The sequence below is a fragment of the Oncorhynchus masou genome, chromosome 2 (genome assembly GCF_036934945.1).
Source record: "Oncorhynchus masou masou isolate Uvic2021 chromosome 2, UVic_Omas_1.1, whole genome shotgun sequence".
Lineage (NCBI taxonomy): Eukaryota > Metazoa > Chordata > Actinopteri > Salmoniformes > Salmonidae > Oncorhynchus > Oncorhynchus masou.
The window spans coordinates 37,510,438-37,525,764 of NC_088213.1; the positions used below are offsets into that span (position 1 = coordinate 37,510,438).

Below are 15,327 nucleotides of genomic sequence, written 5' to 3' on the forward strand. Positions count from 1 at the left end.
AAAACCTGTGGTTTGAACTGAAGAGTGCAGTCCGGAGCGCAAACCGAAGGATATCAAGGATCTGGAAAGATTATGTATGGCGGAGTGGTCTAAGATCATTCCCAATGTGTTATTTAATATCAGAAAACATTCAATATAGCTCTGGTTTTCTATTATTTATTTCATAGTCTTTTTTTCTCATCTTTATCAAGGGTGGCAATGATTTTGGAGGTGACTGTATGTTACTTAAAAGTAAATATAAATGTACAGTGTAAAATAATATATCAGCGGTTTGTGATCAAATAAATATAGCAGAGTAATTCCATACATTGAGTAACTTCATACAATCCACAGGAACAAAAGTTTCTAACTATCAGCTTATTACTAAATATTACAATTTCAAATGATACAGTAGTTTTCAGTACATTCATACATATTATGCCTTATACATTTCTTATAAGATAAGAGTAACAAGTATTCAATAAAAACATAACAACTATATTTTCAAAGAACTCATATTCTCAGTTTGCCACGTTGATAGTCAGTGCAGCAGAGCAGAGGATGTCTGTTGTAGGGCATCAGGTCTTCCAACCCCATCAATCCTCTGGAGACAGCATGTAGAGCTAAATTGTGTTTCTTCAGTGTATCTCCCTACCGGAGTACAATTTACACATCTCCTGTTGTTCTGTAAAACAGATAAGACAGGCCTCTTTGTGAGGACTTTTCTTTTCAACATCTCAGAAGGGAAGCTCAACAGAATCCCTGTAAGCCTGACATGGTGTGGTATACTAACACAGGTTTTTAGATATTTGTACCTTTATTTTACTAGCTTAGTCTCAACGATATTAAACATATATTTTACACTAGAGGCCTGGCCAAAATGGCAGCAAAACACTATGCTTCTCCTACTATCTGAGAGTAAAACAGACTTACAGCTCTATTCCAGTCTAAAATGCATATACCATTAATTATGCTGAACAGACAGGTTTCAATAGTTTGACAGAAGCCATTCATATCCAAGGCTTGTCGTATATCTGCACGAGAGTAGGACATGAAGACAATGTCATTGTCTCTCTACGACAGTGCCTTTAGATACTGACTTTAACCCTTCTCTCTCTGTAAAACCTCTAATCAATACTAAGAGTTGGGTTGATGTCATTTTGTAATTGCCTTTTCAGAGTACTAGTACTGACAAACCCAGATCAATTATGCCTTTGTAAAACTGACACTAAGGTCAAGCATAAGGGTTTCGTGAGAGCCCTGTACAGTAGGTCTTCTGTGCTCGAGGATCTTACCTTTCAGGAGTAGTCCAACCTCCTCACTGTCTTCTACTGCCACTGGTTTGAGGAGGAGGGCAAAGAAGATTGCCATACCAATTACCTGAGAATAAACCCAAGAATCAAACAAAATTCTTGTTTTTACGTCTGCTGATGATTGACTGATTGATTGAACAGAACTTCAGGACTATGTTCTTCATGTAAGATATAGTGCCCTGGTCTTACCTTAAGAGGCTGCAGGATGAAGATGCTCTGGAAGAGGGACATGGCCAGAGAGATAACCCACTGGATGGATTTCTCCCTCCCATAGGCAAAGCCATACATCAGGGTAAAGTACGTGGACACCACACTGATGGAGACGAGCAAGAACCAGCCCACAAACACAAACCACCAGGGCAGCCAGCAGCTTGAGTTTTTCCTTTTCTCCCTAGCAACACGGGGAGGACTGGGAGAGGAGGCACAGAGGAAACACAGATCTGTTTAGGTACTTGGTCAGAGTAATGTATGACAACGATATTCACACAAATAGAGAGCAATTAAACTTGATTGGAAATTGAGAGGAAGGGAATGACGTGTAAAGTTATTTTTTGAAAAGCTTAACTTTTAATTCCGTTATTTATATTCCCTTCTCTGCACAGGTATATTGTCCAACCTGTAAGCCATGTGGCTGGTGAAAACCATCTCGGACATCTTCTGCAGCAGGTGGACGGTGTTCAGGATGTGTTGACGGGCCTCTGGGGTGGGGAAGGCACTCTCATCCAGCCGCTCCAGGCACATGGACAGGTGGTGGAGGAAGTACAGGACAAACTTGCTGCAGTAGACCCAGTGTGGGTCACCCTCACTCAACCCTAGTGATACGTAGGCAGACACATCAAATCTTAGGACATCTCCAACAATTACAATGACGTCAACACCTGTGTGACTTGTAAGGTTGCTCTTGCAGTGTCAGTGAAGCACCTTGCATAAGCTGAATGACCCCTTGCACTCTGCCCAAGGCTGAGCAAAGTTCATCGCATGACTCCAGCTTCTTCTCTAACTCAGGCACTTTGTTCTTCTGGCTCTTACAGAGCAGATTCACCATCTCCTCTGTGTCCTAGATAGGGACATAGCACACAGGAATACAGTACTTAAGGAAAGAACATACATAAACACAGTTGCTAGTACCAATCTTAATAATGTATGTAGTTCTGTCCTTGAGCTGTTCTTGTCTAATTCTGTTTTGTATTATGTTGTGGACCCCAGGAAGAGTAGCTGCTGCTATTGCAACAGATAATGGGGATCCTAATAAAATACCAAATACCAATCTTAATGGTTGCTATAACCAGTAAGATATTGTATGGACTTGGAGTTAAGAAAAAAGGAAGGCCCAGCTGAAAGGAATAAACGACGGGAGTGTTTGAAGGTTATGGACAAAGTATGGAGCAGAACTATAACACAGCAGCAACACTTTATTTTGAAAATGGAAAGAGAGGACCTTAAGAATGGTTGGCATGGTAACAGCGAGGGGTTTCAGGCCCTGCATATCGTGGTTCTTCTCCTTTGGTTGGGCAACTCGTGACTTGATACTGCGGAATATGGTGATGATGAGGATGTTGATGGGGAACATGAGCAAACCGCTTTCCACCCCCACCATGATCTCCTCCCAAGTGACCTCCAGCGACCCTGGGACATGAAAGCACACACCATTATGGAGTCAAGGCACAATAACAGAGGCTATATCACTCAATCTATCATTCAATGTCTGAACACTTGTTGTGTTGTTCTGGGTCAAGTATTCCTTAGCCATATGAAAGGTTTATCAAGGGCTTGGGGTCATTGAATAACCACTCTGTGCTGTGTGACAAGGTCTTTCAGGTCTGGATAGTCAACGGAATGTGGCTGAAACGTTGTCTATTGAAGGGTTATGAAGAGCCATCCACTGCCTACAACTACTAGTCCTTGTAACTCTGTGAACACCAAGGAGAAAAGAGCCTTGAGTGGCACCTTGCACTTATAATTGAGACCAGTCCTTATCTTTGATACTTGACGCAGCTGCATCTAAAAATCTGATATGTTACCATCCATATTGCAGGCTAATCGTAGTTCCCATGTACTGCACTGCTCTCTTTTTACTGTAGAAAAACCTTTTTCCGTTAGCCAAAATGTCCCATTTCTATTTGAGTGGAGAGTAAAATTGCCCATCCTTATCAGATGCAGCTCATTATTGCCCATCCTTCTCAGAGGCAGCTCATTATTACCCATCCTTCTCAGAGGCAGCTCATTATTTCCCATCCTTACCAGAGGCAGCTCATTATTGCCCATCCTTCTCAGAGGCAGCTCATTATTTCCCATCCTTACCAGAGGCAGCTCATTATTGCCCATCCTTCTCAGAGGCAGCTCATTATTTCCCATCCTTACCAGAGGCAGCTCATTATTGCCCATCCTTATCAGAGGCAGCTCATTATTGCCCATCCTTATCAGAGGCAGCTCATTATTTCCCATTACATTTACATTTACATTTAAGTCATTTAGCAGACGCTCTTATCCAGAGCGACTTACAAATTGGTGAATTCACCTTCTGACATCCAGTGGAACAGCCACTTTACAATAGTGCATCTAAGTCATTAAGGGGGGGTGATAAGGATTACTTATCCTATCCTAGGTATTCCTTGAAGAGGTGGGGTTTCAGGTGTCTCCGGAAGGTGGTGATTGACTCCGCTGTCCTGGCGTCGTGAGGGAGTTTGTTCCACCATTGGGGGCCAGAGCAGCGAACAGTTTTGACTGGGCTGAGCGGGAACTGTACTTCCTCAATGGTAGGGAGGCGAGCAGGCCAGAGGAGGATGAACGCAGTGCCCTTGCTTGGGTGTAGGGCCTGATCAGAGCCTGGAGGTACTGCGGTGCCGTTCCCCTCACAGCTCCGTAGGCAAGCACCATGGTCTTGTAGCGGATGCGAGCTTCAACTGGAAGCCAGTGGAGAGAGCGGAGGAGCGGGGTGACGTGAGAGAACTTGGGAAGGTTGAACACCAGACGGGCTGCGGCGTTCTGGATGAGTTGTAGGGGTTTAATGGCACAGGCAGGGAGCCCAGCCAACAGCGAGTTGCAGTAATCCAGACGGGAGATGACAAGTGCCTGGATTAGGACCTGCGCCGCTTCCTGGGTGAGGCAGGGTCGTACTCTGCGGATGTTGTAGAGCATGAACCTACAGGAACGGGCCACCGCCATGATGTTGGTTGAGAACGACAGGGTGTTGTCCAGGATCACGCCAAGGTTCTTAGCGCTCTGGGAGGAGGACACAATGGAGTTGTCAACCGTGATGGCGAGATCATGGAACGGGCAGTCCTTCCCCGGGAGGAAGAGCAGCTCCGTCTTGCCGAGGTTCAGCTTGAGGTGGTGATCCGTCATCCACACTGATATGTCTGCCAGACATGCAGAGATGCGATTCGCCACCTGGTCATCAGAAGGGGGAAAGGAGAAGATTAATTGTGTGTCGTCTGCATAGCAATGATAGGAGAGACCATGTGAGGTTATGACAGAGCCAAGTGACTTGGTGTATAGCGAGAATAGGAGAGGGCCTAGAACAGAGCCCTGGGGGACACCAGTGGTGAGAGCGCGTGGCGAGGAGACAGATTCTCGCCACGCCACCTGGTAGGAGCGACCTGTCAGGTAGGACGCAATCCAAGCGTGGGCCGCGCCGGAGATGCCCAACTCGGAGAGGGTGGAGAGGAGGATCTGATGGTTCACAGTATCGAAGGCAGCCGATAGGTCTAGAAGGATGAGAGCAGAGGAGAGAGAGTTAGCTTTAGCAGTGCGGAGCGCCTCCGTGATGCAGAGAAGAGCAGTCTCAGTTGAATGACTAGTCTTGAAACCTGACTGATTTGGATCAAGAAGGTCATTCTGAGAGAGATAGAGGGAGAGCTGGCCAAGGACGGCACGTTCAAGAGTTTTGGAGAGAAAAGAAAGAAGGGATACTGGTCTGTAGTTGTTGACATCGGAGGGATCGAGTGTAGGTTTCTTCAGAAGGGGTGCAACTCTCGCTCTCTTGAAGACGGAAGGGACGTAGCCAGCGGTCAGGGATGAGTTGATGAGCGAGGTGAGGTAAGGGAGAAGGTCCCCGGAAATGGTCTGGAGGAGAGAGGAGGGGATAGGGTCGAGCGGGCAGGTTGTTGGGCGGCCGGCCGTCACAAGAAGCGAGATTTCATCTGGAGAGAGAGGGGAGAAAGAGGTCAGAGCACAGGGTAGGGCAGTGTGAGCAGAACCAGCGGTGTCGTTTGACTTAGCAAACGAGGATCGGATGTCGTCGACCTTCTTTTCAAAATGGTTGACGAAGTCATCTGCAGAGAGGGAGGAGGGGGGGGGGAGGAGGATTCAGAAGGGAGGAGAAGGTGGCAAAGAGCTTCCTAGGGTTAGAGGCAGATGCTTGGAATTTAGAGTGGTAGAAAGTGGCTTTAGCAGCAGAGACAGAGGAGGAAAATGTAGAGAGGAGGGAGTGAAAGGATGCCAGGTCCGCAGGGAGGCGGGTTTTCCTCCATTTCCGCTCGGCTGCCCGGAGCTCTGTTCTGTGAGCTCGCAATGAGTCATCGAGCCACGGAGCGGGAGGGGAGGACCGAGCCGGCCTGGAGGATAGGGGACATAGAGAGTCAAAGGATGCAGAAAGGGAAGAGAGGAGGGTTGAGGAGGCAGAGTCAGGAGAAAGGTTGGAGAAGGTATGAGCAGAGGGAAGAGATGAAAGGATGGAAGAGGAAAGAGTAGCGGGGGAGAGAGAGCGAAGGTTGGGACGGCGCGATACCATCCGAGTAGGGGCAGTGTGGGAAGTGTTGGATGAGAGCAAGAGGGAAAAGGATACAAGGTAGTGGTCGGAGACTTGGAGGGAGTTGCAGTGAGGTTAGTGGAAGAACAGCATCTAGTAAAGATGAGGTCGAGCATATTGCCTGCCTTGTGAGTAGGGGGAAGGTGAGAGGGTGAGGTCAAAAGAGGAGAGGAGTGGAAAGAAGGAGGCAGAGAGGAATGAGTCAAAGGTAGACGTGGGGAGGTTAAAGTCGCCCAGGACTGTGAGAGGTGAGCCGTCCTCAGGAAAGGAGCTTATCAAGGCATCAAGCTCATTGATGAACTCTCCGAGGGAACCTGGAGGGCGATAAATGATAAGAATGTTAAGCTTGAAAGGGCTGGTAACTGTGACAGCATGGAATTCAAAGGAGGCGATAGATAGATGGGTAAGGGGAGAGAGAGAGAATGACCACTTGGGAGAGATGAGGATCCGGTGCCACCACCCCGCTGACCAGAAGCTCTCGGGGTGTGCGAGAACACGTGGGTGGACGAAGAGAGAGCAGTAGGAGTAGCAGTGTTATCTGTGGTGATCCATGTTTCCGTCAGTGCCAGGAAGTCGAGGGACTGGAGGGAGGCATAGGCTGAGATGAACTCTGCCTTGTTGGCCGCAGATCGGCAGTTCCAGAGGCTACCGGAGACCAGGAACTCCACGTGGGTCGTGCGCGCTGGGACCACCAGATTAGGGTGGCCGCGGCCACGAGGTGTGGAGCGTTTGTATGGTCTGTGCAGAGAGGAGAGAACAGGGATAGATAGACACATAGTTAACAGGGTACAGAAGAGGCTACGCTAATGCAAAGGAGATTGGAATGACAAGTGGACTACACGTCTCGAATGTTCAGAAAGTTAAGCTTACGTAGCAAGAATCTTATTGACTAAAATGATTGAAATGAAACAGTACTGCTGGAGTAGGCTAGCTGGTAGTGGCTGCGATGTTGACACTACACTAATCAAGTCGTTCCGTCGAGTGTAATAGTTTCTACAGTGCTGCTATTCGGGGGCTAGCTGGCTAGCTAGCAAGGTTGATTGCGTTCCGTTACTTAAAAGAACGACAATAGCTGGCTGGCTAACCTAGAAAATCGCTCTAGGCTACACAATTGTCTTAGATACAAAGACGGCTATGTATCTAGCTAGCTACGATCAAACAAAACAAACCGTTGTACTGTAATAGTTACTACGGTGCTGCTATTCAAACAGTAGAAGAACGACAATAGCTGGCCAGCTAACCTAGAAAGCTAACCTAGAAAATCGCTCTAGACTACACAATTGTCTTAGATACAAAGACGGCTATGTAGCTGGCTAGCTACGATCAAACAAATCAAACCGTTGTACTGTAATGAAGTGAAATGAAAATGTGATACTACCTGTGGAACGACGCGGAATGTTGACCGGGTAGTTGGAGTTCAATTCGGTAGAGGTTGGCTAGCTGTTGGCTAGCTAGCTAGCAGCATTTCCTACGTTAAGGACGACAAATAGCTGGCTAGCTAACCTCGGTAAATTAAGATAATCACTCTAAGTCTACACACTCTAAACTGCACAATTATCTTGGATACGAAGACAACTATGTAGCTAGCTGACACTACGCTAATCGAGTCGTTCAGTTGAGTGTAATAGTTAATAGTGTAATTCTTATCAGAGGCAGCTCATTATTGCCCATCCTTCTCAGAGGCAGCTCATTATTTCCCATCCTTATCAGAGGCAGCTCATTATTTCCCATCCTTATCAGAGGCAGCTCATTATTGCCCATCCTTCTCAGAGGCAGCTCATTATTTCCCATCCTTATCAGAGGCAGCTCATTATTTCCCATCCTTCTCAGAGGCAGCTCATTATTTCCCATCCTTATCAGAGGCAGCTCATTATTTCCCATCCTTCTCAGAGGCAGCTCATTATTTCCCATCCTTACCAGAGGCAGCTCATTATTGCCCATCCTTATCAGAGGCCGCTCATTATTTCCCATCCTTACCAGAGGCAGCTCATTAGATGTGGGCTCAAATATGAACGGCACAGTTACAAAAGAGGACTGATTGACTCACCATCAAGGACTTATCCAGTACAATGTTGTATCTCTATTGATATAATCATTTGTATGTTGTAATGGCTAAAGTGTTCCACTCTGAAATTGTATAATAGTGTGAAATGTTTGAGAATCATAAGAACATAATATGAGGATGTGTGTAGCTCTGTTAGAATTATAATAATTGGGTATTATAGTCTTTAGTAGGGATGTAAGCAGAGTGAAGTTGTAAAACAGATCATAGAAAACCTTCAGAGGTTTTCTAACCAAGAGGAGGCTAAAGAGAGGAATGTGATAGTGTATTATAAAGGTACTGGTTGTTTGAGTTGGGAGGAGCCTAAAGAGAGGAATGTGAGAGTGTATTATAAAAGGACTGGTTGTTTGAGTTGGGAGGAGCCTAAAGAGAGGAATGTGAGAGTGTATTATAAAAGGACTGGTTGTTTGAGTTGGGAGGAGCCTAAAGAGAGGAATGTGAGAGTGTATTATAAAAGGACTGGTTGTTTGAGTTGGGAGTAGCCTAAAGAGAGGAATGTGAGAGTGTATTATAAAAGGACTGGTTGTTTGAGTTGGGAGTAGCCTAAAGAGAGGAATTGTAGAGTGTATTATAAAAGGACTGGGTCCTCATTTTTGTCTTTAGAGCTCTCATGAATAAACCACAAATAACCTTTTTTGAAGAATCTGAGTCCTTCCCTAATTTCTATTGACCCGAGCTTTTACAACCCAGGGGGAATTAGTCAAAGCGATTGTATCATCATTGAGATTTAAAATTCTCGTAACATTTTTGGACTTACCAATGGTGAAGATGACAGGAGACTGCTGGTTTTTGGGGATCTTCCAGAAGGCGATGTTGATGGCCATGGTGCAGAGCAGGAGGCTCATGCAGCAGGACACCCTCTGTGCTCGGGTGAACGGGCTACGCCAGGGAGGGTCTACGATGGACACCCAGATGTGCTGATCTCTAAAGCCTGACGACGTCCTGGTCTGGAAAATATTTCTGGGACATAGAAAGTGTGGGACATTTAAAGGAATTACATTGGAAAATTAGACGAGGATACAAAATTTAAGACGCTTTTGTCCAAAGACAAGTCGGCTGGGGCCAGGATACATATGGGTGGTCGGGAAGAACCCACGACGCTGGCGTTGCAAATGCTCTACCGACTGAGCCACACAGGACTCCATGACACATTGCAAGATGTTTGATCTAGCCTAGAAATCCTCTACATACTGTACATGTTGTAACATTGTATTCTACCAGTGGTCAGTCACCTAAAGCTTCTGATCTCATTCTTCTTGGCAGCGTTGAGGGTCTTCTTGGTCAGCCCCTCCCCCCTGTCGGAGCTCAGCCATGATGAGGATAGGAAATGCCAAACCTTCTGTCTCTGCAGGTCTTGGATTGTCACCTTGTTGAGATACCTGGTGGGAGGAAACGTGACGTTACACTCAGGAAACTGCTTATTATTCCCTGTGTAGAGAAATAGATTCTTCAAGGTCCCAGTGAAGTCAAAATGTGATTTCACTGTGTTTTATATTTCCACATTATGAGTTTGGAATAATACTGTGAAATTGATGATAATGCCTTTTTAGTGGAAGAACTGTTTAAAAATACATTTCAGCCTGTTTTGGTGGGATGGAGTTTTGGCCTACCTGGAGACAACAGACCAATAAGAAATAGAGTTCCAAACCTCTCTGTTAATAACAGCTAGTTTTCCCCTTCCCACTCCAAAGATAGTCCTAGCAAAATCCTTTGCTAAGAAGCTATTTTGTTTCTTATTGACAATTGAATTGAAAACAATCACAGTAAGGTACTTAATTGTTACCCAGAAATGATTTGATATTGAGATAAACCTTTAAGACAGGTATTAAACAGGAGGAGAGGAGGTGACAAGGTGAGGTGAGGTGAGGAGGCAAGGATGATATTTTGAAGTGTCATTGTGATGAAACTCTACCAGGTCTCCTGTGGTGAGGGGAGCAAAGCTTGATAATGTCACACCTAAACTACTTTAACAGCCCAGTATTTATAGGTCCTAGTTGTCCCTGCAGATTCTTAACTGAGCCTAAGAGTTCAGAGTGCCACAAATCATTTTAAACATGCCTTGACCTTGACTTTAAACAAGTCACAATAATTACAGGGGTGGGGGGGGATGTGTCATCTGCCCTGGTGCTTACCAGGAGGGGTGCCCCCCAGAGTTGTCATGGCACAGCTGGATGCCCGTCAGCTCCCCCAGGGGAAAGGGTGTGGTCACCAGGAACAAGTCCACACCCCTTCTCTCAAATACTGGTTTATCAGGGTCACTTAGGTGGTGGGGCTCACTCTCTCCCTGTGTACCCACCAACTTGACTGTCACCTACATAAAAAAATACTCTAATTAGCTCATTCCTATGCTAAGTAAACTGACCACAGAATGAAGGATCTACTCAGTTACCAGCCCATCTTACATTGGCAGAGGTACCCGCCCCTCTCCGACTGCCAGTCTGGACATTCAGTAGGTAGTTATAACTGGCACATGGGTGGTTATCCTTCAGGAGTGTCATCTTCCTCTGTGAACAAAATAATTGTTTTAGTGAGTGTGCGTGTGTGTGTGTGTGAGCGTGTGTGTATTTGTGTTTGTACACGCCTTGATAAACTCACCCTGGTGAGGGCCCTCCTGTCTGCATAGCAGGCCCAGAGCAGAGTGACCAGGTACAGGCCAAAGAAGGCAGAGAGCAACGCCACCACCACATAGTTCTCATTCACTGTGGCAAAGTACTGAGCTGTGAGCGACACGTCTACGTAGTTGGGCATCACAAAGAAAGAGCTCCCAAACGATGTCAGGTGGTTACACAGACAATGTGTCATCCTGGGAGTTGACTGTATACCCACCTAGAACAAGACAACATAGACAAACGCCTTCGCAATATCACAAACACATTTCGATGCTTACCAATTAGGTTTGTTCATACTCTGATGGAGACAAAGGAGGGATAGGGCTCATTAATAGCAGCCTCACCCAGCAGCCAGCTATGCTCCATGTCAGCTGTTTAGTGTTCCAGTACATGCACTTAGTAGTGAAGGTGGTGATCTGTAGTGTCAGTCCCTTGCTCCAGGTTGAGTTAAACAGACTGGCATTCACATACCAGGTGCCTGTTCCCTTTTCCAACATCTCAGGGGTGACCAGCCAGCGATAACCCTCTGAAAGACCACAATAGGCTATGAACATGGATCACTCTGTACCACCCAGGCTAAGAAAGAAAACCAACAATACCTTTTGAGAGCCCAACCTCCAATTACAGTGTGAAATGTCAGACAGACATGTCTTAAAGCTTGTGAATCAGCATAAATATCATGTTATGTGATAATAATAATATCATATTATGTGAATCTATGTACATACCAGACAGCTAGAATGACTGAAAGCAGTAGCACACTGGGTGTAATGTTATGCCAAGCGGTAACTATGGTGATGGAGTCCTCCTCTACCTGTGTGTCTCAGGACGGTGCGGTGTTTATAGTGGGTGTCATTGGGTGGGGAGCCCAGGCCCAGCAGCAGTTCTATGGACACATTGACACTGGGCTCTACGGTGAATATGACTGTGATGTTGGGGTCTGTAGTGTTGAAAGAGGTCCCCACCTGAGCCCCTTCCTCCAAGGATACAGTTATACCAGAGAGCACAGGAGCATCTGGGCGTGGCAGGACGATCTATAGAGAAGGGAGAGAAACAGCCAAACCTATTTGCATTCATGGTTCCCTCATCTCTGTTAGGGAAATGAGGATGGAATGACAGCAGGCTAAAGTTAAAGTAGTTGGCCTGTTCTATCCTGTAGCCTACCTCAATTAGCTCTGTCAAGTTTTCTACACTGATTTCCGTCAATCCATCCCTTAGTACAAGGCTACACACTGTTCCTGTGATGTTTTCAGTCGACGGATGTGGGTTGCCCATAAAAGTGGTCATCTGAGAGGAATAAAAGAATATCTGAATAAAATACTATTTGCACAACGAAACAACATCAATGTTGTTTACCGTACACACCTGCACATTAACAACCGAGTGGTTTTCCAGAGAGGAATGTAATGCTGAGAAAGATGGAAGCTTGATGTATGCATCGTCGTCTGACCCGAGAACCTTGTTATGCATTTGTGATTGGGTGAGGCTGAGGAAGACAAGAAGACAAGCGTCAGACAGCTTACATTCAAGTAGAGGACAGCAAGATGCATAGTTATACAGTCTTAGAAAAAAAGGTGCTAAGTAGAACCATAAACGGTTCATTGGTTTGTCCCCATAGGGGAACCCTTTTTGGTGCAAGTTAGAACCCTTTATGAAGGGTTCTGCAATAACTATTTTATCCTCTAAAAGGTTCTACCGAGAACCCTTATATCTTTGAAGAGTTCTTACTAGAACCTCAATGAACGGTTTCCACCAGTCTTATTAGCCTTTAAAATGAATCTCTGTATGACAATACTTTATATGTTTCATAAGGCCTTTCTTTGAGGGTTAAGTTATACCCTAAGTGGTGTTAAGAAATTGCAGTTTTACAGGCCACATTAGGTCAGCAAGTCACATTATGCTGGTTTGCAAAGTAAGGTGTAGTTCTTATTGGAGTCCAGCCAGAGTGAGGATATCCAACAATCAACACTTTTAATCTCCCACAATTTGCATTGAGAATGACTGCCAGGGTTGGAAAGATTGATTATTGGGACTACCTACATCATCTAAACTGGAACAGCCATCTCAGAAATGAGTGAAATTAGTCCAACTTCTAACAGATTGAATTAGTTTAGGAAAATGTATGCTATTTATCTTCGTGTAGCATAAGATTAATCAACCAATCATTGCACAAGCAAAAAAACAGATATTGAAACAATATTCTGAAAATCAACCTGCAATAGAGCATGCTGAGAAATATGATAGTGAGTGGTGTGGTTTTGAGTGTTTTTCTCTCCAGTCGTGGCCAAAGGTTTTGAGAATGGACACAAATATTCATTTTCACAAAGTCTGCTGCCTCAGTGTCTTTAGATATTTTTTGTCAGATGTTAATATGGAATATTGAAGTATAGTTACAAGCATTTCATACGTGTCAAATGATTTTATTGACAATTACATTAAGTTGATGCAGAGTCAATATTTGCAGTGTTGACCTTTCTTTTTCAAGACCTCTACAATCCGCCCTGGCATGCTGTCAATTAACTTCCTGGCCACTGATGGCAGCCCATTCTTGCATAATCAATGCTTTGAGTTTGTCAAACCCAATTTGTGGGTTTTTGTTTGTCCATCAGCCTCTTGAGGCTTGACCACAAGTTCTCAATGGGATTAAGGTTTGGGGAGTTTCCTGGCCATGGACCCAAAATATTGATGTTTTGTTCCCAGAGCCACTTAGCCACTTTTGCCTTATGGACAGGTGCTCCGTCATGCTGGAAAAGGCATTGTTCGTCACCAAACTGTTCCTGGATGGTTGGGAGAAGTTGCTCTCGGAGGATGTGGTTGGTATCATTCTTTATTCATGACTGTGTTCTTAGGCAAAATTGTGAGTGAGCCCACTCCCTTGGCTGAGAAGCAACCCCACACATGAATGGTCTCAGGATGCTTTACTGTTGGCATGACAGGACTGATGGTAGCGCTCACCGTGTCTTCTCTGGACAAGCTTTTTTCCAGATGCACCAAACAATCAGAAAGGGGATTCATCAGAGAAAATGACTTTACCCCAGTCCTCAGCAGTCCAATCACTGTACTTTTTGCAGAATATCAGTCTCTCCCTGATGTTTTTCTGGAGAGAAGTGGCTTCTTTGCTGCCCTTCTTGACACCAAGCCATTCTCCAAAAGTCTTCAGGGGCGCCCTGAAGCCTTCTTCACAACAATTGAACCTCTCTCCGTGAAGATCTTCATGATCAGATAAATGGTTGATTTAGGGGCAATCTTACTGGCGGCAATATCCTTGCCTGTGAATCCCTTTTTGTGCAAAGCAATGATGACGGCACGTGTTTCCTTGCAGGTAACCATGGTTGACAGAGGAAGAACAATGATTCCAAGCACCAACCTCCTTTTGAAGCTTCGAGTCTGTTATTCGAACTCAATCAGCATGACAGTGTGATATCCATCCGTGTCCTCGTCAACACTCACACCTGTGTTAACGAGAGAATCCTTGACATGATGTCAGCTGGTCCTTTTGTTGCAGGGCTGAAATGCAGTGGAAATGTTTTTGGTGGGATTCAGTTCATTTCCATGGCAAAGAGGGACTTTGCAATTAATTGCAATTCATCTTCATAACATTCTGGAGCATATGCAAAATTGTCATCATACAAACTGAGGCAGCAGACTGTGAAAATGTATATTTGTGTCATTCTCAAAACTTTTGGTCACGACTGTACACAGAGTAAAAATGACACAATCATACTCGACTCTGGTTATTAACACCAACACTGGGGATCTTTTACACCACTGAGTGTTACGTTAATTGAACTCCTGAATCACTAGAAAGGCTACACTTAAAAATCAACACTAGGTAAAACTGGCCAATTTGCTGTGTACCGTACAATATAATACTGGTTCACTCAGACTGGTTCACCTACTCTCTGCTCAATAAAATCACAGAAAATACTGGCAAAGATACCAACTATGTCAGTACTGTATATGTACAAGTATTAATGGAATACCAGCAGCAGTAAATACACAAATATTGACATATGGGTGGTTTAAAACCTCACACATACATTTTTAAATTGATCAGATTATTCAAACTCCAGATGTTAAAGTTTAAGGACTGAGGTAAACACTAATGCTCAGGAAATATTTTAATGGAAGAAAGAAAAAAAAGAAGAAAACAGGTTATTCAGATTCAGAAGGGTCCTATGCAGAAGAACCCTTCTTGACTTCCAAGGAATCTGTCTTGACTTCCAAACAATCATCAAATAACCCTTTCTTCCAGAAAATGGTTCTTAGGATGAAAACGGTTCTAGGTAGAACTCTTTGCCTTACAAAGAACTTTTCTCTTTCAAAAAGGTTTCTTCAAAAAACTATTCTTAGTAGAACCATTTCCTTGTACAAAGAACCCTTTTAGAACCCTTTTTCTACGAGTGTAGAATTGGCGGCTATACCAATGAGTAAGATGGTGGAGGCCCAGGTGTAAAACACTGACCTGATCTGGTAGATGCTGCCTGTTGGGTGCTTCACGATGAAGGCCTCATTTAGTTCTGTGGTCATTACTAAGCTTACCGTCTTATAAATCTCAAAGGTCAAATCAAACATTTCCTTGTCCTGTTTGAAGACAGCATAGCATCAGCAAAA

The 15,327-nt window shown here is 44.7% G+C and overlaps 1 protein-coding gene across 1 annotated transcript; it reads right to left on the bottom strand.

Moving 5' to 3' along the window:
- Positions 1 to 140: 140 nt before the first annotated feature.
- Positions 141 to 13,537, bottom strand: LOC135553033 (polycystin-1-like protein 2). The gene is made up of 14 exons (XM_064985093.1): positions 13,434 to 13,537; positions 12,070 to 12,199; positions 11,528 to 11,747; positions 11,058 to 11,239; positions 10,700 to 10,930; positions 10,237 to 10,415; positions 9,337 to 9,483; positions 8,862 to 9,064; positions 2,731 to 2,918; positions 2,214 to 2,349; positions 1,909 to 2,104; positions 1,482 to 1,701; positions 1,275 to 1,359; positions 141 to 664 (listed from the first exon to the last, which is right to left on the bottom strand). The coding sequence occupies exons 1-14, from the start codon at positions 13,535 to 13,537 to the stop codon at positions 618 to 620; spliced, it is 2,268 nt and encodes a 755-aa protein (XP_064841165.1). The 3' UTR covers positions 141 to 617.
- Between the last annotated feature and the right edge of the window lie 1,790 nt (positions 13,538 to 15,327).

Excerpts from the sequence above, each read along its gene's own strand:
- LOC135553033 (XM_064985093.1), bottom strand. The coding sequence starts at position 13,537 with ATGATACCAACCACATCCTCCGAGAGCAACTTCTCCCAACCATCCAGG. Across the intron at positions 10,416-10,699 it reads ACAGGAGGGCCCTCACCAGG|GTGACAGTCAAGTTGGTGGG; the intron begins GTGAGTTTATCA and ends TTTTTTATGTAG. Across the intron at positions 665-1,274 it reads GGTTGGACTACTCCTGAAAG|AACAACAGGAGATGTGTAAA; the intron begins GTAAGATCCTCG and ends TCTGTTTTACAG.